A 26,033-nucleotide genomic window follows, 5' to 3' on the forward strand; every position below is an offset into this window, starting at 1 on the left:
TTTCCTGACAGAGGGGGATGAGATCCATTACGTGCATGCATCAACATTCCACAAGAGTCCGTATTTGGAGTTTTCTGGAAAAGATTCAAAGCCAAGGCAGATACAACGTATAGATAGTTGCAGATTTATGCTGTCACTTTTCCTCCCGGAACTTACTCTGCTTCTCTCAAGGGAACACTCATACTGAGACTCTTGAGTCGGGGAATGTCATTCACAGGAGGGAACAGATACGGGGCTGGGAGGTCTTGACTTCAGCCGTGGAGCTTAGATCCTGAGAGCCAACAACCATGGCTGGATCCGGGGCGCAAGGAGCCTGGCCTAGAAACCAGAAAATAGGTTAGAGCAACACAAATGGATTGATCTAAGGGAACGAACGAATGTTTTCATTTCCTTTCACTTTCTTTCTCTTGTAAATCATGGTCGGGGCTTCTGTCTTCTGGCATCTGCTAGGCTCCTACAGTGAAACAGGACTAAATTAGCATGTGCCGAGGATGAGGGCATGCGTGGGTGAAAAGCCAGCATTAAACTGAAAATACATATATATTTAGGTTGACTTTCTGGAAGCCTTCCTAAGAAATGTGACATTAAATTTGGAACTGCAACACAACCTCCGATTAAAAAATTAACTCTGTAACACAAACCCCTGATTAAAAAATTCACCGCCCTCATGCCTGGTTTGGGTGTTATGCCCAAAACAATTCCTTTTTTCTGCATTCAAGGTGAGTAGCAGGATCTGGGGAGGCATCCCCAGATCGCCTCTGCCGTCAGCACGGCACAGCTGGACTGCTGCGGACTTGGCATCCAGCCCCAGGTTCCAGTCCTGTGTCTTCCACACTCCCCGAGATCTTGGGGGAGTCATCTGACCTCTCTGAGCTTTGGGTTCCTCCAAGGACAGGAGCTGAGAGCTACTCACCTTGTGGGTCTGTAATGAGATTAAGTGGGAGAAGGTGCTGCCTCAGCAGTAAATGCTATCCATGGAAATGATGGTCGATTAAACATTCGCTTCTTCCTTATTTCACCTTATGATGTGGGGAATTAGCAAACTTGCTCTTGACCCTCATCTTCACGTTCCTTCTCACTGGAAGTGTTGTTCGTGAGGTTTTTCGTAGTCCTCACCCTGAAGGCAGAAGCCGGAGGCCTTGCTGGAACCGCGTGCTGCGGTTCCCAGGCTTTCCCTCCGGAGAAAGGCGCCAGGCAGCCGTGGCCTCCCCCATCAGGCACTTTCCTTTTATGAACTGAGAGGCCCTTCCACCTGCCCTTGCCTGGATGCGAGTCCAGGCCCTGACCGGTGTCTCCAGGGAGCCTTTCTGGATGTCCACAGGGCGGGAGGGCTTCTCTGTTCTCAGAGGGATGTCGGGTGTCCCCTGTGGCAGCCCGTTTGCTTGCAGAGACGCCTGGGAGCCGCTTTACCCCATCAAAGAGCATCGCTGTTGCATCTGCTCTTGGAATAGAGTTACGCTGTGTGCACCGACAAGTGTGGTGGGAGGTGTGAGTGTGCGCGCGCTTCCATCAACAGGTGTTACTCCCCAAGAAGTTTTGTGCGTCCTGTGTGTGTGTGTGTGTGTGTGTGTGTGTGCATCAGAATGTGCTTTGTCCATCTCTGCTTTAAAGAGGAGGTTTGGACAAACCCTGATCAATATTTTACATTCCATGCATGAAGAACCAGATGTTAGAAGTTTCCTTTTGTGGGGGAGGAGGAGGGAGTTGGGGCCCCTCCAGATTTATAGAAATCGATGTCCTCTGACAGAAGTTGGTTAGTTTTCCTGGGAAACAAGGAACAGGAACACATTTTTTTGATTTTCACGATGAATTATTTTCTAACAAGAGCCCTCTTTTCGTCTGTTTGACTTTCAGGCATTGGCCACGGTGAACAAGCGTAACATATTAATGGGGTGTAGAGTCCCACAAAGTAATGTGGCTGGCGTTCTTCCTTTCCTTTCTCTTTTAATTATTAATCTGCTTTTGGTTCTTGGCCGTGCGTGCCAGGTTCATTATGGGAGGCACCTCTTGTTGCAGCAAGGGCCTTTCTTTTCCGAGTCCTTCCCCTGGAAGCAGGCCCAGGAGTGAAGACAAGAGATGTCAGGAGTCTCCATGTCGGGAGCACAGGAGTGTCACCTTTGAGCTAAATCGAGATGGGACCAGCATTTTCAAAAATGCATGGCTCCAACATGATGAGAACGGGGTGCGGGAGAAGGTCTGTGGTCATTCCCAGCACAGGGTGCCGACCAGCTCAGGTGTGTAAGTCAAGTTCCTCATCGCTGGCGGCGAGGGCAGCCTGTGCTCTGCGGCACCATGGTAATTTGGAGAAGTTGGAGATTATCGGGCTCCTTTTCTGTTTCTATTTATGAATCAGACTGGGTACTTATTTGCTTCTTATTGGTCATTGGACTTGTTTGAGCTTTCAGAAGGTAAATCCCATTGCCAAGTGTAGCAGTTTCTTTCGGTGGGAAGGACTGTACATTGCAGTTCACCTAACAGGCACTTTTTAAACCAGCCAGTGAGCTTGGGGAGAACCGAGGAAACCCTGAGGCTGACTGAAGGGAGTTGGGGGAGGCTGGTGGGACTGCGTGCGTTCGGGTGGACCCCCGCCGCCACTCTCCTTTAGGCGGGTTGATCTACCGGTCTTGATTTGCTCGTTGGCCATGCTTCCTCATATTAGTTTGCAGGAAGGTGCCAACTTAAAAAAAATTTTATTGCCTTTGGGGGTGACATTAGTTAGTAAAATTGTATAGATTTCAGGTGAACAGTTCTATAATACAACATCTGTATAAGGTGTTGTGTGTTCGCCACCGCAAGTCTCCTTCCATCACCATTTATCCCCCCTTTACCTCCTACCTCCCCCACATCCCTTTCCCTCTAATAATCACCATACTGCTGCTTGTGTCTGAGTTCTTTTCCTTTGCTAATCCCTTCAACTTTTCACCCACCCACCCCCTTCACTCTGCCAGCTGTCAGTCTGCTCTCTGTATCTGTGAGTCTGTTTCTGTGTTCTTTGTTACTTTATTTTGTTTATTAGGTTCCACATATGAGTGGTATCATATGGCACTTGTCTTTCTCTGACTGGCTTATTGCACTTAGCATAATTCCCTCCAGGTCCATCCATGCTGTCACAGAAGGTAGGAGTTCCTTCTCTCTTACCGCTGTGTATTATTCCATTGTGTAAATGTACCACAGCTTTTGTACCCACTCATCTACTGGTGGGCACTTGGGCTGCTTCCAAATCTTGGCAATTGTAGATAATGCTGCAGTGAGCATAGGGGTGCTTGTATTCTTTGACATTAGTGTTTTGAAGGTTCTTGGGATATATTCCCAGAAGTGGAATCACTGTGTCATAAGGCAGCTCTATTTTAAATTTGATGCTAGCTTTTTGGTAAGCAGTAATTTTCACTGGTCCAGCCAGTTCTTCTCACATTGGTTTACCAGCCAAAGGGACGCCCCGCTCCTCCTCAGTGTTCCTTGGCACATCCTCCAAGTCACCACGGCCGCTGCTTTAATCATCTGCAGGCTGAGCCCTTAGGGTGGGGCGTATTCTGTGTGTGTGTGTGTGTGTGTGTGTGTGTAGTGTCTGCTGCGTTGTAGAGTCCAGAGGTGTCCAACCCTCGGCCCTCGGGCCACATGTGGTTCAGGATGGCTATGAATACAGCCTAACACAAAGCCGTAAATTTAGTGAAAATATTATGAGATTTTTTTGTGTGATTACATGTCGCAATGTATGTAATGTGCAGCCTAAGACAACTCTTCTTCTCCCAGTGTGGCCCAGAGACGCCAGAAAGTTGGACACCCCTGTATGTAGACATTTAGAATCCACCCAGAACCTGCCCATTGCATTCGGCAGCCAGTTTTCTTTGGGTCCAAAGTAGCACACCCACCTTAGAGCACACTGACCGCAGGTGAAGTTGTCATTTGTTTTCTTTTTAAACCGTACACCCAGCTTGACAGAGGTGAGCAAATAGAAATCATGAACACAGAGTAAAGACAGAAAAAGGCAAACAAAGTCTGGGTCTCCCTCCTGGAGGACGGGACAGCTCTGAGACAGGGCGAGAGCGTGGGGCGGGAGGATGTGCTGCATGGGAGAAACATTTCCTGTCTGGCCAGGAGAGCAAGAACTCTGAAAGCAGGCAGTTCCTTTATTGAGGCTCCTCTGGGATTTGTGCCTTGGTGGATTCTTCATATATTACAGTGAATTTAATTAAATACATTGTGATCCCAATTGAGGGTATTCTAATTAGCTGGGTCAGGAACAAATTATTCTCCCTCCTTTTCCAAATGAAAACATCTCTCTTCTGCAGGGAGAGCATGTCCTTGGCTGACTGGCTTGCCCCGGTGGAGTCCTTGTAGGCCTCTCCAGCCCCGCCCCCTCCTGCTGCTGCTTATTAGGCCCGTTCCAAGGGTGGAATTCTGGGGATGGGGCCAGTGACACTTGGGAGGCAGAGGGCATCTGGGCAAAAGGGTCGGGACGTTGACCCCCTCACAGCCTGGGAAGTGACCAGATGGTGTGGAGAAGGTGACGGAGGTCAGGCCCCTGCTGCTAGCTTAGGGTCTCTGTTTGCACCAGGTCGGACAGCCTGAGCAACACCAAGTGCAAACTTCCAAAATGCGGTGAAAATAGGATCTGTCACATGTGGCCGACTTCAGGAGACTCCGGCTGTGAGCAGAAGTTTGGTCTGGGATATGTCACCTTTATAAGCAGGTGTTTCCTAGCAACTGAGAAATAGTTTGTTCTGGGGGTGTGTGTGTGTGTGTGTGTGTGTGTGTGTGTGTGTGTTGGAAAAGGAGCTTGAAGTGCAAAAAGGAAGCTTGGAATTTTGAAGGAAGCTTTTGTGCAAGTCTCTAAAAGAGAGGACCCTAAATGTTCCCCAGGCTGGGATCAGCAGGAGAGGCCATGGCTGTCTGCCTTGCTTCCTGTCATTCCTTTCTCCACCGTCGGTGGCGTGTGCCCATTTCCCCTCCCACATGGCTCTCAAGTAGCAGAACAGAATTCCTGGTGGCACAAGAGAGTGCCATTTACTACGGTGAGTGTGAGTGTAAGTGTAGGATGGTTTTGGAGCGTCTTCATCATACCAGGTATTTTTAAAGCAGAGTCCCCAGGGTGGTACTTATTTCAGTTAGGATTTATGTAGCAGCATCTCCCAGGAGCCCGTGGATTTTGGGATAAGAGACATTTGACTTCTCAACGTCCATCCATTTCTTTTTGGCCATGGCATCCTCTCTCCTGCCCTGAGACTGGAGAGCCCAGCCGTTTCCGAAAGAACGCTCACATCCATATTAAAATTTTATGTTTATGATCCCGCGCCTTATTGCAAGGAAATCCTGTTTCATGGGAAGGTAATGGGAATTGGGGAGAAGGCTTTAATGATTCTTGCTCTGATTTCATAGTTTATGATATCGCCGCCGTCCCTTGATAGAACTTGCTGCTTTGGATTCCATGCTTATTTCCCCAGGTATCTTTTATTCAGTCAGTTTCTGTCGAAGCTTTAATACATGTAATTCTCAGTGACCTAGGACAGCAGTTCTTGTCTCTCGTACAAGATTGCTGCCCCTGGATCCCAAGCCCAAACCTTTGCTGAACATCCTGGTTCATTTTTGGCTTTTGAGGTGCCCGGGAGACAGGCCATGGAGCATGGCAATGGGCGTGCTCATCTCTCCTTTGTATCTAGTGCCCCAGACCCTCCTTCTCCCGGGAGGGAGGGGTGTAGCCTCCGGAACACACTGCTTGGGTGAGGTTCATCCTCCTGAGATACTCTGTGAGGAGCCTTGTCTCCGAGGAGGCAAATGGGTGGTAAACCATAATAAGAAAAACCAGCTCCAATTTATCTCAAGAAAAGTAGCTTTCTATTTCGAGTTGTAATTTCCTTAACAGTTAACATGGAGCTCACTAGTTCTTTAAACTCCTTCTGGCTGTGAAGTGGCTCTAGAACTGCTCCTGCTGGTGGAGCTGTCCGAAGTGCCACGGGCCTGCACTGCCCGGGGTTGACGCACCCATTTTCAGGGAAAGGCGATTTTCACTATCGGTGCCTGTGGAGCCCGTCACATTCCCACCTGAGGACTCGTGTAGCCAGTTTCCGTGACTGAGGGCCGCGGCCTCCCTCCTCACCCCCGTGATTTTTCTACAACACAGCCTTGGCGCATTCGTGTTTCCTCTTCCAGTAAGGTGCAGACAGGCTTCTGGAATTTCTGCATTTTTCAGTGCGTGTTGGACATGCGTATATGAGCAGACGAGCCTCAGAGCCCTGTCGGTCGATAGGAAGTGCTGGTAGAGCCACCGTGGTATTTTCGGTATTGGGCGCAGTGCAGGACATTCTAATTGTTCTGCTTTCTTGGGGTCTGTTATTATACTCTGGACAAGAACATATCCAGGCAGGACCAGCAGCAGCCGTCAGGGCATGGGCATTGAATAGTGCGGTGCGGGTCAGAGAGGAGGGCGTGGCACGCGGCACTGGAGAGGCATTTGCTGTGCGCTCTGTGTGGCAGCTGGGACCGGGCTCCGGGGCCTGCGGGTGGGGCTGTGGGCGAGGAGAGAGAGGGAAGGACAGGTAATAACACGAACACATTAAGCACTTACATTATCTGAATTTCCTCTTCAAAAGAATGCCAAGAGTCAGGTAGTAGTTCTCTCTCTTCCACAGACTAGCTGGGTTACCTTGGGTCAGTCACTTAAGCTTTTTGGAATCGTTTCCCCTGCTTTATGTGCACCCAGTGGCAAAATTCCCTCCTCCCAGAATGCGGGCCACTTGAAGCGCAGGAGGTGGCCTTTCTGTACTATGAACTTGTTTCTTCCCTAACTGTTGGTGAAAAGGGTCTGTAGCTTCTTTAAGTTCTCAAAGAGACATGAGAAGGTTGTCAGTTTTGTCCTTGGAAAATCTCTGTCTTCACTTGGCCACAGAAGTCTGGGGTCTGCTGACTGTTCCCATGACCTCTTCTGTTCTCGCTCCTGCAGCTTTACTCCTGTGTGCGCCTGCCTCCTGCCAGCTCCCGGGCTCCCGTGTGCTGGACTCAGGGCACTGTGTCCACACCCACACAACATGGATTGTAACTTTGACTGTCTGTGCGCTGAGCCAAATGACCTTGAGACGTTGACAGGGAACTAGTTGGGAGAGATTTCTGTTTCTGTCATGTTTTTTTAAATCCAGGGAAAAACCTAATTTTGGGTTCTCCTAATAAATTGCTGTTCTAAATACAAAAACTTGAGTCATCTTCCTGGGATCTGTGTTACTAAACTAGGTAGGGTTCTTTCTCTACAGGCCGGGTGACCATATAGACTATTGCCTAAAGCCAGGTTTGGCTGTTTCTGTGAAGAGCCAGCTAGTTATATTTTAGGCTTTGCAGGACATGCAGGCTTTGTTGCAACTATTCAGCCTGTGGTGTTTTGAAAGCAGCCATAGACAATTTGCATCATGTATGTGGCTGTGTTCTATTAAAACTTTATTTACAAAAACAGTCAGCAGGCTAGGTTTGAACTGCAGGCTGTAGTTTGCTGACCCCTGATCTCGATAAGGCAGGATGCTTTGGAGAGGGAAAGGGGAACCTTTAATAACTGTGCCAGGAAAACCGGTAGTATGGGAAAGGGCCAGTCCATCGGCATTTTCAGCACTGTGAAAAGCCATCGGGGAGGGGATGCCTGGGAGCTGAGGTGCCAAGAATCAGATTGCTACTTGTCCTCAGAGAGCTGCTGGAGAAGGGGACAGGGGGTTGGGGGATGGCACAAGACAAACTTTTAAGAAATCTTACCGGGCTGCAACCAGGACAGGGTGGGCTCATGGCCGTGAGCTCCCAGTGGCTTACCCATGGTGTGTCCCTGTTCTTCACCCCACAGCACCTGCAGCAGCACGAGAGTGGCGTGGAAGGTGAGAGCTGCTACTACCACTGCGTCCTGTGCAACTACTCCACCAAGGCCAAGCTGAACCTCATCCAGCACGTGCGCTCCATGAAGCACCAGCGCAGCGAGAGCCTGCGCAAGCTGCAGCGGCTGCAGAAGGGCCTTCCAGAGGAGGATGAGGACCTGGGGCAGATCTTCACAATCCGCAGGTGCCCCTCCACGGACCCAGGTGAGTGGCCTCACAGGCATGGGAGGCCCAGGCTGGGCCCAGATGTTGACTCTGTGGGGCCTCCTGAGGTTTTTGGTTTGGTGCAGCTGACCCTGGTGTCCACTGCTGACCTCACAGGCGGCCATTGTATTCCAGAAGGAGCATGCATGGATTGTTGCCTTTTGTTTGTTTTTTTAAAGGAACTTAGTACCACTTTTCTTCAAGTATCACAATTCACTGTTCAGGGAGCCGGCCACCAGCTGTTCTGTTCCCACCCCCAAATTCCTCTAGTCAGTACTCCAGATTCAGTATTTGGTTCAGATTGACAGAAAGCAAATGGTACATTACGTCTTGCTCGGTATTAAGAATGGGCTGTTCATGGCCTCAAGTCTGGTCTGTAAGAAATAACTTCAGATAGGACCCAAACAAGTACTTGCCGTAGACGTTATAATGGTATTTGAGAGTGACTCCAGTTGTTCTGTGACTCGGCACTGCCTGCTACTTCACAGTCCAGACCTTCCAGGGGGAACTCGCCCAGCTCCTGCCTCCCGTCCTGTTGTCTCAGCCACAGCCACCTTTTTCTCTGCCTGCCTTCCTCTCCTCTCTGACTCTCACTCCCTTGGCAACCTCCCTTGGCAGAATCGCCCCTCTCCATATTTTTTCAATCTTCCAGTCCCTTTGTCTCAACTCAGAAGCGTAGGTCAGTCGCCTGCCTCATGAAAGGCAATGAAACAAAAGCTCTTCCTTAATCCTGCGTCCCACTCTCTGTCTCCAGCAGAATCTTCAAGATTCTTGAAAGTGCACTCTGTATTGGCCATCTCCAGCTACGCCTCATGCCGCCATGGCCTGCTTCCTCCCATCATCAAACCACCCTTGAGAGGTCACCCTTGACCTTGGACTTAGCCAACCCAGTGGCTACCTGCTGGGCCTTACTCTTTGCCGCCTGTGGTCTTTGACATCTTTTAGGTGTTCCTCCCTTCTCTTCCTGCTTCTCTTGGCCGCCCTCAGGCCACCCCACATGCCAGTGTCGCTGGGCCTTAGGCCCTGGCCCTGGCCCATGGCTCCCAGCCCACTGAAGCTCTCATCTCCTGGCGTTGCCACACGTCTTTTAAGCAGCTTCCTGGGGTTCTCACTGGTTCCACCTCAGAGACGCTGAGCTCACGACGTCCTGCTCCAGGCTTCCTTCTGTTGATGGCACGTTGTTGAGTGGCCTGGTCAGGCTGGACAGGCCTTGGGGCCATTCTTCATCCCTCCATCACCCGCAGCACCCTCTCAGCCATGGAGCCGGCATGGCTATCTGGGGGTTTTGATATTAATGTTACCAAGTTTCACATTTTTATAGCTTTTAAAGGCAGATATTACATAAACTTTATGAAAAATGGCACAACCTACCCTCATCCCCTTCCTCAGAGCAATGGCTTTCAAGATTTCGTTATTTCTTTCATTATTTATTTCCATATATATATTAACATGCTTCTATTACTACTTTTTTTTTTAAAGTGTGAAATGTCTCTTGGCTTTCTACTCTGGAAGATGGTGATTTCACTGGTATGCCTTGCAATAAATGCACACACGTGTGCCCACTCACATGCTCCCCATCCACAGACCACCTGCACAGACAACACTCCGTACACACACACATGCGCACACCCACACGTGTGCACACCCACCCACGCACCCCCGTGGCCCCCACCGCACTCATTCCCCCACACTCCCCAGCTCCCTGAATGCTCAGTCTTCGCCTTCCTCCATCTTCCAGTATGATTAAATAATAGTTTGGGGTTTTATTAATATTCAGTGTTTTCATTATGCCAGCTCTATAAATATTAATCACAGCGGAGCCGTGTAGAGTTTTCTAATTTCATTTACCTTCTTGTACAACTTTTTGTTTTTCCTGTTTTTCTGGGCACCTCTGATTAATTCATGGCTAACCCTCCTCCAGAGCAGGTGACTTCTGATCCCTGAAGGCTCCACCATATCGGTTGTGCTGGAGCTTCGGCTCCTCCTGGAGGCATCCCTCCCGGGCCCCTCCAGACCCCTGTGCCGCTCGCTTCTGTCCCCATCAGCCTGCTCTCTCTTTGCTCCCTTCTCCACGTGGGTAAGAATTTCCCCAGGGACCAGCGGTACCCACATCTGAGCGTGTCTTCCTCCCCCTGGTGTAGCTGAGGTTGCATGTCACTGGAAAGGCCAGTCATCCTGAGTCAGTATGAGTCATTTTTTCAGAAAAGTGCTGTTCGATACCAGAGTAATTTTTGTCATCAAATGCCTCTTTTGGTTAAAGCCTAGATGCCTTAGCCCAAGGGGTCTGCCTCATATCTGACCCCTCCTCTCTGCTTGTGGATGCTCTTAGGAGCAAGGAAGGGATGGGGCCTGGTACCCACGGACATATCTGTGCCCAAAGACGGAGACCACTGTGCCATCTGGCTGTGGGGCCTCCACTGGGGCGTTTGGCCTGTGTTTGTTCCTGCCATGCCCCGTTATTCCACTGTCGAGTCATTTCACAGGATTCTCCTTCCTCTACACTGTACGCAGACCTATTTATTTCATGGTTTTTTTTTAATGGTTTTTTTTTGCCAGCTCTGCATACGTCATTGTTTTCATCTTCTGTTAAAAGCTTGCCCCTCCCCCTCTCAATTCTTTCCTCCACTCTGCTCAGAATCCCCGTTTTATTAACGAGGTGCCCCAAACTAAATAGTGTACAGCTGCCATTCCACCCAGGGCCCGTGAACTGGAACAAACAGTGCCCTGTTTCATAATGTAACACTTCTATTTATGCAGTGCGCTCTGGAATTGCTTCCTTACACCATTGCCTTCTGGGGTTCTCTCATGTAATGCGTATTACAGTCCCCCCCCACCGCGAAGTGTATGAGCAACTTCAGTAGAGATGATAGACTTCCTCTCTGTATTTCAAAATCCTTTTGTATTGTCGTTGGCCTGGAGTCATGTTTTGCTCTCTGCCCGCCTCCCTGTCATCCACGCCGGCTAAATTTGTACTCTTTACTAATGACAAAAGGGACAGATTATTGGGTAATATTTATGCTGACATTAACCGGAATGTGGTGCTGGTTTGGAAACCCCTTTTAAGAAAACCCATCTTGAAATATATCCTGTCTAAGTGCCCCCTCTTCCAGGGGATTGGCTTGTAAAACCTAAAAAGAATGACTTCAGGAAAAGGGATATTGTGGAGTTGGTGGACATCGAAGGTCATCAACTTCAGTTTTTGTCAACACAGATTTTATAAAATATCCCGTTTTCTCCTCTCAAATGTAGGATCAGAACCTTCATCTTCAGCGAGAAGAGTCATTCCTGCAGCCTAAGAAAGTTCGGGGGGGCTTTGGGCGCCTCTGGGAGCCCTGCCTGTTCGGGCTCTGAGCTGCCTACAGGATGGGGCAGAAGTAGGTTTACAGTTGAGTATGAGAAACACAGAGTTTATTCTTGTATTATTATTTATTAGTTGTTGTATTACTTTCCATATGAACAACTGTGAATCCACTTTTGCCCCACCCTGTATAAAAGGTTGTGTCGTCTGGAGTTTTCAGTTCTGGTGTGCTGATGTCATCTAATTAAATATTGGTGTTCTCTTCTCCTTCTTTTCCTTTTTCCTCTGTTGTTCACATTTCAGAAAGTTTTACACAAAAACCATCAGAAAGAACTTTCTTCCCTTTTCTGCCCTGCACCAAAGGGCCAAGTCTTGATGATGTTAGCAACGTGCTAATAATTAGGCCACCCTCCCCTACATGGTCCTGCTTGTGGGCAGACCTCACCCTTACATCAGTGGGCAGTATTGTATTGCATTGGTTTTACCTAGTATGACGGTGTTTGCAGTTACACTTCACACACACAGATACACACAGTGGGCCTTCTCGTCTTAAAGGTGGCTTAGAAATACACATCTCAGAACAGAGAGTAACCTGACCAGAGGATGTGACCCCCCCCCCTTTTTTTTGGCATCTAGATCTTTTGATTATTGGCTTGCATGTATTTTCTGCAAGACCAAGTGGTCCCATGATGACTGGGTTGGGAGTTGGGCCCTTTACTTCACCCTGTATCCAGGTGGAGGTGGAGAAAACCCATAGTTGTGGGCCAGCACCCGGGGTGATCTTTCCGTTACTCACATCCACTGTTTACTGCCCCTTAGTTGGCCAGAGGCTCTTGAAAGATGGAAAGTTCTCATAGGTGGGTCACGTGCAGGATCAGCTTCCGTGTGTGCTTATTAAAAAGGCATTGCTGGCTCCGGGGTGAAACCGTAGTTGACTTCACTCTATCAGTGCCCTGGGCTTTGAGAGGACAAGGGGCCCTTTGTTCCTGCCCTCAGCCTCCTTTCTGTCCTCCTCCTGTTTTCTCTCTCACCTTCGCCTTAACTCCTACTTGTTCACGTAGGCATAGATTTTAAACTTTGTACTGATGTAACTTACGGTTCTTTATTGAGCGCCTACGGTGTATAAAACCTTTTGAGTTGAGGGGCACAGTGGACATCTCCTCTCAGCTCTTGGCGTAGATACACTGGTTCCCACCCCAGTCCAGGCTTTCGAGGCTCAGTTTACAGAAGGCGCGCTCGCTCACCCAGAGTTTCGGAGAACACTCTGCTTGGAGTAAAGACGGCATCCCCCTTTGTGGCACATCTTCGGCGCTCAAGGCAGTGAATTCCTGGGGTCAGGGAGGCAGATGTGATTTTGATGACATTCTGCACTGAAGCAGTCACTGGCTTTGCGTGATGGATCCCTTTTTTTTTTTGAACCAAGCTTCAGGGACTTCTGTTTAGCTCATATGGCCTAAGAGTGTAAGAAAATGTACTGTTTTTAACTTTCTCATTTGCATTTGTTTTTATTTTTCAAGATTGGCTTAAGGATGCCCTGTAAATATGAACTACATTTTTTTGGGGGGTAAATAGCTACATTATATGCAATTTCAGTGTAATTTTTCTCATAGGACTAAAGTATGTTGTGGCCGGTTTTGTAATTCTGAAGCATTGTTTTTATAAAACCAAACAGCTATGTTCTTTTTTTTTTTTCCTTTTTACTGTGCATCTTGTTGAAGAGGCTTGGGGAAGGCGTAGGGAGAATGTATTTCAAACTGGAGAAGTTAAATGTAAAAGCGCAGCAGAACAAATTGGGGTTGACTGAAATTTTAAGCACTTGTGTAGGAATGAAAAAAATATGACTTTATCTGTTATAAATATATTCCCCAATGAAAGACTGTTTAGACAAGGATTGTAAACATCAGGGTGCTTTTTAGAAAGATGCTTTACAATGGGAGAATAAAGAGAGATCATTATGTATCGAATGAAAAGGAATATATTGTTAAATGAAAAAGGGAATTTACAGAATAACATGTAGTTTGATTCTATTTTTTTAAAGTATTTTCTTAAAGCTTTTTAAAATGACCATCCTAAGCAAAGTCTGTAATTGGCATAGCCGGCTGTTGCGTGGGTGGGATCTGTTTATGGCTGGAATGGAGTAGACTGTCAGGCACATGGCGAGAGCTCAGACACTGGTGGACCTTAGAGAGAGAGATGTCAGCACGATCGCTGATGAAAAGCCAAGGAGGAAACCTCAGTTGTCTTTTGTTCACGGAGATAGTTTTGTGTTCATCAGTGCATAGCATGCATAGTTTGATTACGGTCTGATTCTCTTGCATTTTGCATCTACGTGAAGAGGACAGGAGTAGTTCTTAGGGTGTACACTGTCTTGTTTTTCTGTTGGAATAGAGTTCCTGATTTGCCTTAATTAGTCCTCTAACAATCTACAAAGGTCAGTGCCAATTGTCTGCTCATTTACATTTGTAATTGTGATGGCTTCTGATTACACATTCCTTGTCTTTAGTCCTTCCTCTGAGTCTGTGTCCTCCTCGCCGCCCCTCCCACGTCCCACACATGCGCACACACCTGTGCACCAGGCCTGCAGGGGAGCCGAGGGTCTGACTCTTCCCACAGGAGACCTTTGGAGCCATGGCCCAGCCCTCCCTGCAGCTTCAGTGCCTGTTATGGAAAGGCATCTTGGAGAGGCTGTTGCTTCTAAGTTAGGGACATAATGAAGTCAGAGTCAGGGAAATTACGTCAAGACCAGGCAAGAAATCTGAGAGCCATTATCTAGGAGCCTTCTTGAACTGGGTAATTAAGGGCAATTAAACTTCTCTGCTGGCTCTCTGTGAAATATGCTAGTGATCTGGTCTGTTGGAAGGTGGACGTGTGCAGGGTGCTGTCTCACTGTTGTCCCCGCTCCTGCGCTGGAAGGGTCCCTCCAGAGGGGATGTGACATCTCCAGGAGGGTTGCTCGCAAATGATTTGATTCGACAACTAATCTACTTCCTGTCTGTCTGGTCAAGGAGAGATGAGCATCAGCACCAAGACATTGCACCTTTTAGAAATTATCTGAGCTATGGCTGCAGTAGCCTGAGTTGCCGTGATTCTTATTTACCCACCCTTCCATATTCTAGCTCTGCCCTTCACTAATTCCTTTATTTTTATGGGATAATCAAAGCCACCAGGGTTTTTCTGTTTTGCCCTAGTATATAAAGCCGGAGCATACATTGCCCTGTATGTTGGACCATATACATGGCTATATATGCTGGGCCAGTTAGCCTTTTTCTTGGTGGAGGCTGTAGGTTGTCTTCCGCACTGTCCCCTCGGGTAGTTAGTACTGCGTGCCCTCCTGGCCACCCAGCACTGCCCACTCCAAAAGGCAGCAGCACCTCCCTCCTAGGGAGGGTGCTACCAAGTGGCAAAGCAAAAAAGAGGGAGGGAAGGAAAGAGGGAGCGAGTGAGCCAGTGAGAGAGAGAGAAGAAAAAAGGTGCCTGCAGGTGGTACAGGTATTAGAGAGACTGTGTGTGTGTGTGTGTGTGTGTGTGTGTGTTTTGAGGATGAGCATTGGGGGTCCACTGTTTAAGGACGTGAGCCTGCCAGGGAGTCCAGAAACACAGGAACCCCAAGGGAGGTGTGGAATGTCCCATCACACCCAGTGTTATTGTAATGAAACCTTTGTGCCGAGTCACCTTTGAAAGGGGTCTCCGAGGAACCAGAAAGCTTGAAACTTGACCCTCAAGTGAACATAGGTCACTAGTCAGTGAGTGAGCGTTTTTTTGCTGGAGTGGAGTGTGGGGTTCTGTGCTTGGATTTCATCTGAGGGGAGGGGCTTTGTGGTGATGACAACAGCAGCAGGGCACAGTGGTCATCACCTTCTGTCCTCTGTCTTGTGTGCAGACCCCTCATCCCCACCTCTGCATTTAACACCTCCTTTGTTGCCCAAATGTATTTCCAGAGAAATGACGGCTTTTAGAAGGTGCACAGAATTCTTCAGCTACTCACTATCCTATATTAAACCTGTTCCTGACCTTGGTAGGGGGCCAGGGAGGAAAATAGAACTGCGTCTCTTTGCTTACGGAAATAGCTCAAAGGCTTCGTCTCAGACCTGCAGATGTGAAGGTACCCTCTTCAGACTGTGACCCCTTTAGGAGAGCTGTAGTCCCACGTGGTTTTTCTCAAACATTGACTAGCGCTGGAAAGTTTTGTGGCCTTGCAAATCAGTACAAGCACTGTCCATAGTCCGTCCCCTGGTCCTCAGGTTTCTAGATCCCTTGAGAGCAGCAAGGAAGCTCCCCCAGACTCTCCACTTGCCCGTCCAGTCAAGCCACTTGTGGCTATTTAAGTTTAATTAGAGTTAAATAAAAATACAAAATTTAGTTTCTCTGCCATATGAACCAGATTTCAAGTGCTTAATAGTGACCCATGGCTCATAGCTACCTCAGCAGACAGCACAGATGTCTAGAGTAGTTGGGAAAGGTCTGCTGGACCGTGCTGGGCTCTTCACTGGGCCCCTCAGATTTCTGCTCGGCCAGGCTGGGTTCGCACTACCTCCTGCATAAGGTTCTTTGGCTCCCGTTTTAAAGAAACCGGTGCCCACCCGCTGCCTGCTCTCTGCTGGTCTGGGTAGTATATATCCTTATTGTCTTTCTGCTTCCTTTTCACAGTGTGGAATATGTTCTCAAACAGGTTTTTTGGGGGGTTTTTTGGTGTTGTCATTTAAGCCTGTCCCATTAGCAGTTGGGAGGGAGTTTGAAAGGACTTTGGAAAGATGTTTCTTACAGAGTGGATGTTAAAGGGCTTTTTACAGTTTCATACCTCAAGACTGTCTTGAGACCTTTTCTGTATATGTTAATAAAAGGAGCTCTTTATTGCTTTTAAAAGATCCTGACCTCTGCTCTAATTAGAATATTAAAAATTGGATGGTATATGATTTTTCTTGGAACAGGCCTGTCATTTTAACTTGAAATTTTTTTCCGAAACTGTCATCATCTTATGAAGTCAAAAACGACTCTGTGTGCGTTTCTCTCACCATTCTCACTGGTTTGAAATTCTGCGCTTCGGACAGCCTCTTCCTTAGGGACCGCCTCAGCCTGCCAGCGCTGCCATAGCAAATACGGCACAGACTGGGTGGCTCAAACAGCAGGAATTTATTTTTGTCGCAGTCCTGTCGGCAGGTTCGGTTTCTCCTTGGCTTGCAGATGGCGCCGTCTCTTGTTCTCACTTGACCTTTTCTCTGTGTGTGAGCATCCCTGGTGGCTCCCTGCGGGTCACCATCTCCTCTTCCTGTGAGGACACCCACCAGTCGTGTTGAATGAGGGCTCACCCTAAGGGCCTCATTTTAACGTAATCCCCCCTTTAAAGGTCCTGTCTCCAAATACAATCACAGCTGAGGTGTTGGGAGTTTGGGGGACACGTTTCAGGCCATCACACGGACTCTCTGAGATCTGAGGCCAGTGTCTTGTTTCCGCTCCTGTGGTCCCGTGGTCCTGAGGGAGGTTAGGGCATCTTGGACACAGAGGTGAAGGGAGGCGGGAGAGACCCTGGGCAGAGCCTCTGGCAGCATTGTCAGTGCCCGCCAGTTCCTCCTGAGCTCCCTACGCGCAGCTCTTGGCCTTGACGACAGTCTTGGCACATGAAGGAAGAGAGCGAGCTCCTTGGAAGGGGCCTCCAGAGGAAGCCAAAGCACTCGAGGAAACTTGTTGGGACAGGAAAGGGATCAGAGTGCTGTGTCCATCGAGCCCGTTGGACTGTGAGTCTTTTCTCGCCTGTTCAGAAGCAGTTTCTACTCAGACCTCCTACTGGCAACCCCCCGGGGAACAGCCCGCCCGCCCACGTGCGTGTGGAACTCGACAGCCTTAGCATCGGTACCACTTGCCCTTGTTGAGGGCGCTCTGCAGGCTGTCCCTCATGGGGGCTGGTGTGCGAGGGATTTAGAGAAGTAGTGGCTCCTCTCTGTGACCCACTGGTGCTTTTAAGGACAAACAAAGCTCAATGGATTTGTGGATGGTGTTTGGTAGCCCATTTCCCCCCCTCTGCTTGGGGTAAGTGCTCCCCAGAGCCTTGACACATTCTGTGACCTGCTGTGGTGTAGAATTCTATATGGTGTAAATTGGCTGGGCTTCCATCCAAAGAATTTTTGTTGCTGGAAGTTCTTGAAGGATTTATTTCTTGGTTTCCCTTATTCTGTGTCGAATACCCCAGGCCTGCCATCATGGAAAGGTCCTAGTGCGTAAGTTTTCAGCCTTACTAACTGCCTGCAGGACCCATCCTCCCCACGTGTTCACCGGGCAGGGACATCTCGGGGCCCAACCTCGGTCTTTCCCAGACGCGAGCCTGGGACACAGGCTTCATGGCCGACCTCCAGAAGGACCTCCCTTCACCGCAGGAGCAAAAAAAGCAAAGGCGTGTTCACCCTTCATAGCTCCTCGTGGAGGCCTCACATCCCTGGGGCCCCCCTGTACCAGACTATGCTGAGTGCCACCTTCGGCCAGTGGCTGTCACATTGGGCAGAGCAGATGGAGGACATTTCCCTCCCTACGGAAAATTCACGAGGCCAGTGCTGCTCTAGGCAGGGGCCAAGCTGGCACTCGGAGCAGAGGTCCGGGGCTCAGGGTGACACTGTTCACGCTGCGTCTCGTCTCCTTGCTGTGGGCTCTTACCTCATTGAGGGGCAAGTAGTGCTTTGCTCCAGGATGCGTTCTCGTGTCCAGAAAGGAAGGTGACCCATTGCTGGGTTCTCTCAGGACAGAGGTGAAGAAATCTGTGAGACGGAGGTGAGAAGAGGGGCAGCGGTGAGTTGTGACTCTGCAGACGTCAGAGTGCCAGCCTTGGTCTTCTCCGAGGGCTGGAAATGGTTTGCATGCTTTTCCTACCACCCAGAGCCCTGTTATGGTTTCCTCGTGTGCTTCAGTTCCAGAGGCAAAGTCTCTACAGCCCTTCACCAGCACGGGAGTCTGAGAGGCACTGATGTGACAAGGATTTGGCCTGGCCATCAACCATGCAGACTTGGGTTCACCCCAGGCGTTTTATAGTAATAACTGGGAATCTGCAGTAGAGTTAGCTGGTTGGTGGTTCTTGAATTGTTAACAAATCAACTGCGGCTATATAGGCAGTCAAAAATCCGAACAACATGAAAATTGGGGTCAAGATTTTTGAAAAAGGGCAGGAGAAAGAAGTTACAAGGAGGCTGGGCAGATGCTGAAGAGTTTGGAAATGAAGAGGTGGAGCCAAGGCATAAGTTGGGAAAAGGCAACATTTTCCTTCTTCTAGAAAAGCACCGTGGCTGGGGAAGGTGTGACTGAGTTGAGTCCAAGGGTGACTTCTTTGGTTCTGCAAACATGGCCGTGTCCTTAGTGGGGCCAGGCACCACTCTGGGCTCTAGGAAGACTGCCAGCAAGGAGAAGACACAACGTCTGGACTTTTTCCCGCTAGTAGCAGGGGACAGATACCAAATAAACAAATGTGGAATGTTAGGTGTTTGAGGTGCTACAAAAATAGAACCAGGCGGGACAAGGTGAGTGGGGGAGCTGTTTTGGTGGTGATCTGAAAAAGGCTCTCTGAGGAGGTGACACTGAAGGTGAGCAGGAGGATGGTGAGCAAGAGCGTTCACGGATGCGGGCCCAGCCTGCAAGCCCACCTGGGCTGGTGGGAGGTGCAGGAAGGCAGGCAGAGAGAGGCCTGGAGAGGAAGGAGCATGTGGGAAAGTGTGGTCTGAGCAGGGCGTGGGGAAGTGGGATTTTGATCCCATCAGGAAGGGAAAGGTCTGAGCAGGGGAGGTGGCAGGGTGACTCCCGCTATTCAAGTCACTATGGAAACTTGACTTGCGTGTCCACCTGTCCACTGTGGTTCAGATGTGAGTTATCTCTTTCCCCTTCCTCCACCCCGCCACCTCCCCTCAAAGGAGCTCCAACTCAGGCCGGGAGGAGGGGGTGCCACAGTATGTAGCCTCCCTAGCAGCCTTGTAGAGCTGCAACCACTGCAAGTAGAAAGGGCCTTGTTGACCTCGACAGGTGTAGAAGCCACTCCCTGGGATCTGCATAGCTCTGGGATTCTTTGCTCCAGTCCAGCCAGGGGTCAGCAGCTTCCCCCTGGCCTGCTCCCCACTCCCCCATCCCGCTGCCGCAAAAAAAAAAATCCTTTTCTGGTGACTCACCACCTAAGTGTGAAGCACAGAAAAGACTTTTGTCCTTTTGACTTGAGGATGAGTTGTCTGTACTACAGTGTAAACACTGAACAAGAATGAGAAGCCGGCTCCGGTCAACGTGCATGTTAGGAGGACTAAAGCAAAGCCCCCTTCATCTCCCTCGGCCCTGCGCCCTCTGATGGGTGCTCACGTTCTGTGGAACACCCTGGTCTATGAGTAGTTCCAGGACAAGAACTGCATTTCATTACTCACGATTGTAACCCAAAAGAGCTCAGTGCCCCAGCACCTTTGTTCTGTTGGTGTCCCCGGTGCTGCGTGTCCAGAGGTCATTATCCCGTCCGAGAAGGTCTGATGACCCAACTCTGACTTGCGTGTCTAGCCAGGCTTTGACAGACAGGCCTGATCTAATTCTGCAGCCATTGTGTTCCCCGCAGACATGTGCCCAGACCCCAGGCAGATCTGAAGACTTCCTCAGAACACTTAAGACTGGGGAAATTTGTACCATGCTGTACTGTTTTCTCTGGGCTTCCCTTTAATCAGGAATGTAGGGGGGGTGTCTAGTAGATAGTATGCATGGCTGAGGAAATAGTGATTATTTTTCAATAACTGGGCACCACTCCTCTCCCCCTTTAGGATCCCTGTCCCCTCAGGATTGTCAGGCTTATGTTGAAAGACCCCTGGAGGGAAAGATGTTGGTATATATCACGGGTATTTGGAAAGAATGTTTCAGCCCCACCTGGCTGCCGTGTGTGAGGACAAATTTAATTTGTTTTAAGAATCTGGCCATCGGCAGTCTTTTCTGCTCGTTTCCTTAGGGGAGAAAAAAATTGAAGAGCAGCAAGCAGCAAGCTATGGTTCACATTTGTTTTCTTCAAGATAGACCAGCCAGCAGACGAGAGATCATCTCTAAAGGATATGAAAGGTTTAATAATTTTAATTTTGTTTTTATTAAAGCTTATCATAACTTCCCCCCTCCCCCCATCAAGCCCTGGTAGAACAGAAGGGAGGGAAGAGGAGCTAATGTAAATATATACAGCCCCCAAGCATCTGCTGAATAAAACTCCCCAGTGCACCGTGCCACGTGGGGAGGAAGTGGTTGGATGGCTGGAGACAGCGGCTGACCAGGGCACGCGATGACCACACTGCACAGGGCCAGCATCTCAGAATCTTCCTGTCTTTCTCCAGCAGACACTTGTCGTGGGAAGCTCCTGGCCTTAATTAAACAGGAGAGGAAGCGCCCACTGTCGACTTACTCTATCACGGTTCTCGGGTGGACTGCGTCCCCACACCATTTCCAGCTAGAGAAGCCTAGGTTCACGGAGAAAAATAGAATTTACTTCTGTTAGATGTTTTTACCCTTTATCATAATAATGAAATATTTCAACCTAGATAGTCTGAAGACTTGCTTTAGACCAAAACCTCTGAGGCTGTATGTATGTGTTTTATGAAACAGCCAAGTTGGGATAAAAATAGTCTTTCGTTTTGGACAAAAAGGCTGTCCTATAAATTACGGTGAAACAGGAGGTAGGATCCTGGATTAACAGACTTTTGGCTCCTTTTCCTTTTAGGGAGTAAAACAAGCCTATCTCACAGTGAGTTCAGTTGTCCCAGTCTCTTGGGTGTGGACTGGAGTCGCCCCCTGCCCAGCTCAGCCTCCCCTTGGCTGTCAGACTCTGCAGAAGCTTGGCTGTTGGAATCCCAGCTCCGAGACAAGGCAGGGTGTTGTACCACCTGGGGTTGATGAAATTGTGTTCACTCGTCTGTTCTCCTGAATGCTGGAAATTTGGCTTGCACCCTTTCACCATTTTTTTAGGCAGTAGGATTAAAGTCATCTCGTTAAACCTGACTTAAGCAGGTAGTTCACTTAACCCTGCTGAACACCAGTCTTGAAGGTTTTGGCCACATTAGGACTTTATAGTACTTTGTCCACTGGTTTCATGGGGGAATGGTTTGTTCATCAACAGAGAAGCAGCTTTTCTAGTGGCAGGTATGACTCCACGTCCTTGAATCAAGTGGAAGCAGCAATGAGGAGGCTTCGGCCCAGCTGCTCGTGCGAGTCAGTGGCCGGGCCCCTGGCAAGCTGTATGGACCACCATGTGCTCTGTCAAGGTGCTCTTGGGATCTGGGGACCTCCCTGGGCTTCTGGGCTATGCCAGGCTTCTGGTGGCTTCCATGAGGAGGTGTTGGGTGGAAGGCTTCCCTGCCCGTCTGGGTTCAAACCAGACCAGGCCTTTCTTCTGAGAAGACCCCAGAGACTACCCCAAGTTTGCAGGCATCAGCCCTGTGGTGGCTGGGTTCCAGGTGGAAGAGTGTGCTGAGCAGCCCAGCAGCCTGTAACCTCGGAATTCTTTTATGGGAGTTACTTGAACCAGCAAGGGCAGCTTTCCCAGTCACTCAGCTGGAGCTGTGTGCACAGGAGAAATGAACAAACGCAGGCCCGTGTCACTCCCTGTAGGCTGTTAGCCACAGGTTAGGCCACCCTCTATGAGCAGAAGAGAGACCCACTTTCCCCCCCGGATGCCAGCCCCCTGTTTGGACTGGGTGATCACAGACACTCTGGTGTGTATATGAGGCCTTGGTCCCGACTTTTCAAAGTTGTAGAGACTATGAAGATAGCAGAAGGGAGGGAAACAACAACAAAATTCTCTCATAGCACCCAGCTGTGAGGTACAGAGCACCCCAAGAGCAGATTAATGGGTTGCATGTGTGTCCAACCTGTGGCCTGCGGGCTGCACGTAGTCCAGAATGACTATGAATGTGGCCCAACACAAAATCATAAATGTACTTAAGAGATTTAAGTACATTTAGATTTAAGAGATGTATTATGAGATTTATTTTGTAATTACATGTTGCAACCTATTTCATGTGTGGCCCAGGACAACTCTTCTTCCAGTGTGGCCCAGAGACCCCAAGACATTGGACACTGCTGGGAGGAGTTTCATTTTTCCTCTCATAAGCACACGTGGGAGGAGGGCAGTCAAGTGCAGGAGCAAAGGCCCCACAGGGTCATGGGGACCCAGCTTCCTTCCATCCTTCAAGCAGGCTGCTGCATCTGCTCCAGGCGGGAAGCCAGAAGGCACAAGCAGTGTCACATCTTTAAAGAGTTTCCTCCAAAGCCTCACCCAGTTACTTCCTCTTGCATCTCATTGGCTGGAGCTCAGTCATGTGACTCTCCCTGGACCCACTAGAGACTGGGAGTTGCAGTTTTTAACTGGGGGTACTGCCTCCCTGGATAAGATGAGTGTTGTATTCACCAGAAAGAATAGTTATTAGGAAGGCAATTAGGAGTCCCTGCCACACATCTCTTAAAAGATAAGAAAGAGATTACGTAAACTGTATTATGATTATGTGGTGGAAATCTGGGTAGCCATTAGGAATAACATTCTTGATTAATATTTAAGGAAATGGAAGAAAGTTCAATAGACAGCAGAAGGCAAGACACAAAGTCATGTAATTGTCCTAGTTTCTTTTAAGTATATGTAAATATACTGAGATGTTATCACTGATTATGGATGATTTCTATTCCTACTTTCTTGTATTTTCAAGATTTTCAACAACAGGCATTTATTGCTTTTATGATCAGGGAAAAAAGGGCAGACTTTAAGTGTGAGGAGTGAAGAACTTGGTAATTACTACCTCGTATATGAAATATACTTGATGGAAAAAATAAAATGAGTCATAAAGGGGAAGTCTATAAGCATCTAGTGGTAATGGAATGATGATGAGTAACTGTAGTGCCAGGACTTCATCCAGAACAGATCCCATCAAGCTAAAGAGATAGAATGAAGCGATGCACGTGGGTCCTCATTGGAAAAGGACGTTGTGTGGTACAAATGCAAACTTACTTCCAGGGGCTCTAAATTCAGAAACACCATTCTTTTCAAGCGTCTTTTCAGGGTTACTCAGTGGCAATTCTTTTCCACATTTTTGCATTGGAAACACTGGGGCATGTTGAGCTTTGCAATTATTCGTTAAGCACCTGTTAAATGTTCGTTCTCTGTCTCTCTGTCTCTGTCTGTCTGTCTCTCTCTCTTATACACACACACACAATTAATAGGACTCGGGGTGATTGATGGCTATCACCAGATAGTGGGCCAGGACAATAATATCCTGGGCCTTCTGCGGTGTGAGGAATTCTGCGTTGAATGACGGGGAAAGCTCCAGAATGGGCTAACCTGTCCCCAGAAGGATGGATGGGCAGAAGCAAGGAGAATAAGATGCTAGGGGTGTTGGGGTGTTCAGGAGTTTGGTATGGGACCAGTGAATAGGCCACGCTAGCTAGAGAAAGGATTTTGGGCAAGGACCAACTGTTGTAGTCCCATTTTCTCCCACCGTTTGTCTCTCCCCCTACTGTCCCCCCTCCACCACACCAATCTGCTCTTTTGAAAGGCAAACAGGATTGCAAGGTGTGAGCATTGCAGATGTATTGAAAACAAATACATAAAACTCCAGTCTTTCCCATAATCTCCTAATCAAATTCAGAGCCTAAGAGAAATTTTTACATGTTGAACCCTAACTAAAAGAAAGACTAATAAATAGAAACAATATATTGATTTTTGGGCTGTTTGCGTTGAGGAGAACTGCAAGTGCTGGTGAAAGTTCTATTTCTATGTAACATTTTCATTAGTAACTTGAACATAATAAATAGTAAATGAAATTTGCATGTAGTCTAAAATATTTATGCAGTAATAGGTATAATTACAAAAACTTAATAGCAAAATTATACATCTGGACTACAGATGTTAGGAATCTTGCCATACTTTATTTGTACTTTTAAAAATTTTCAGTTTTGATATAATTTCACACTTAGAGAAAAGAGTAAAAAGAATTCTTTAGCCACATTCTCCAAAAGTTAATTTATCACATTTGTTTTATCAAGTTCCCTTTTGCACACACACACACACACACTTTGACTTTCTCTACATGCATGTGTAGTACATATACATATGTATACACACATATGTATATACACACAGACACAGACACACAGATACTTACTTTTTTTTTCCTGAGTCACTTCCTAGTAAATTTCAGACATGGCACCATTTGATCTCTAAACAGGTTGGTGTGTATTTCCTAAGAACAAGGGCAATAGCTTATATAACTACCAAAAACTTATCAAAACCAGAAATTAACATTGATACAAAACTGCTAGACGATCTTACAGGTCTTACTTAAATTTTTCCAATAATACCATTCATAGGAAAACTGCAGATCACAAGTTGTATTCAGATCTCCACCCCTTCCAAGCCCTTTCATCTGGATCAGCCCCTCAGCTCTCCTTCGTCTTCTGCAGCGTCAGCATATTTGATGAGGACAAGGTAGTGATTTCGTGTCCTTCGATTTGGGTTTGTGATGTTTCCTTGTCATTAGAACCAGGCAGTGCATTTCGGCAGAAATTCCAAAAGGGCAATGTTGTTCTTCTCATGCATTGTACCAGGAGGTACTTGATATTGATTTGTCCCTTTATCGATGATTTCAACTTTGATCACTCAGTTATGGTGATGGTTAGTGATGAGTTAGTTAGTAATCATGGTGATTAGTGAGTTGTAAAGTTACTGTTTTCCCCTTTGTAATTAATGAGCATCTAATGGAGAGACATGCACTGATTCTGTTTAATAAGGAATTGATTTTTAATAGGATTATTTGGAAAAATATATGCTAAAAAAATCAATAGATTAAAGTATTTGGCAAAAAGAGGATAGTATGGTCACTAAAGCTGATTTCAAGTTTACATCTTATTTACCAGTTTCTACATGATTAGGTAATTCAGTAGACCAGATATTGAAAGAGTGGAGAGAATTTTCCCAAGTGCACTGGCCACTGATAGTGGAAATGAGTGAGGTACAGTGAACTTCGAAAACAGCCTAAGAAATGACAATAGGATAAGAAGGAATAGGAAGTTATTAGCTTGGCCAGAGCCTGAGTAGCAGGGTCTCAGAAATGTGAACATTGGTACTATGATAAATCTTAATTAATTTCTAATTCCTTTAATTTAAGGAAACGAACACCCTTTGTCGTTGGTGTGCCCTGTTTGAATGGGCCTGTTGCTGTGGAGGCTCCGGCTGGCCAGCCCTGGGCCAGATGGGGCTGCCGTCTGTGTGTGGGAAGGAAGCGTGAGGGGTTGGGAGTCCTGCTTGCTGTTCTGTGTTCTTAGTTCCCTCCAGACTTGCAGTAGTTTTTAATCTAAGCGCGTTTGGTTAGCTTTCATTCCTCTCTGCTAAACCTAATAAAAAGTCCAGGTCCTTGTTCCCTTACTTTCCATCTGCGCCCTTTCTCCGAAGGGCACCGATTAGAGGCTGATCTTTGTCCTGGACGGCTCAGAAGGCACAGCCCCGTCTTCATCTCCCACTCTTTTCTCTTACTTGCTTTGGTGAAAATACAGTCTTCTGATTTTTCTTCTTGCGTCAAATCATTGTCAGCTTTTTCTCCTGCCCATTCTTAGAATTCCTGCCAAGCCCCATTCTTACCTTTCTTCCCTTCTGGAGGTAATTATTCCTCCTTTCATCTTCAAGGCTGCCCACACAATAGGGCCCTCTCTCCTGCCTCCTCGGGGAACAGAGG

General features: G+C 47.9%; 1 protein-coding gene across 1 annotated transcript in view; it reads left to right on the forward strand.

Moving 5' to 3' along the window:
* ZFHX3 (zinc finger homeobox 3) overlaps positions 1-26,033 on the forward strand; it is a 242,686-nt gene that overhangs the window by 138,253 nt on the left and 78,400 nt on the right. The window contains exon 4 of the mRNA XM_036012117.1: positions 7,814-8,045. Within this exon, the coding sequence (XP_035868010.1) occupies positions 7,814-8,045 (232 nt within the window). The remainder of the gene's footprint in view (positions 1-7,813; positions 8,046-26,033) is intronic.

Source organism: Phyllostomus discolor, chromosome 12 (assembly GCF_004126475.2).
Source record: "Phyllostomus discolor isolate MPI-MPIP mPhyDis1 chromosome 12, mPhyDis1.pri.v3, whole genome shotgun sequence".
Taxonomy (NCBI): Eukaryota; Metazoa; Chordata; class Mammalia; order Chiroptera; family Phyllostomidae; genus Phyllostomus; species Phyllostomus discolor.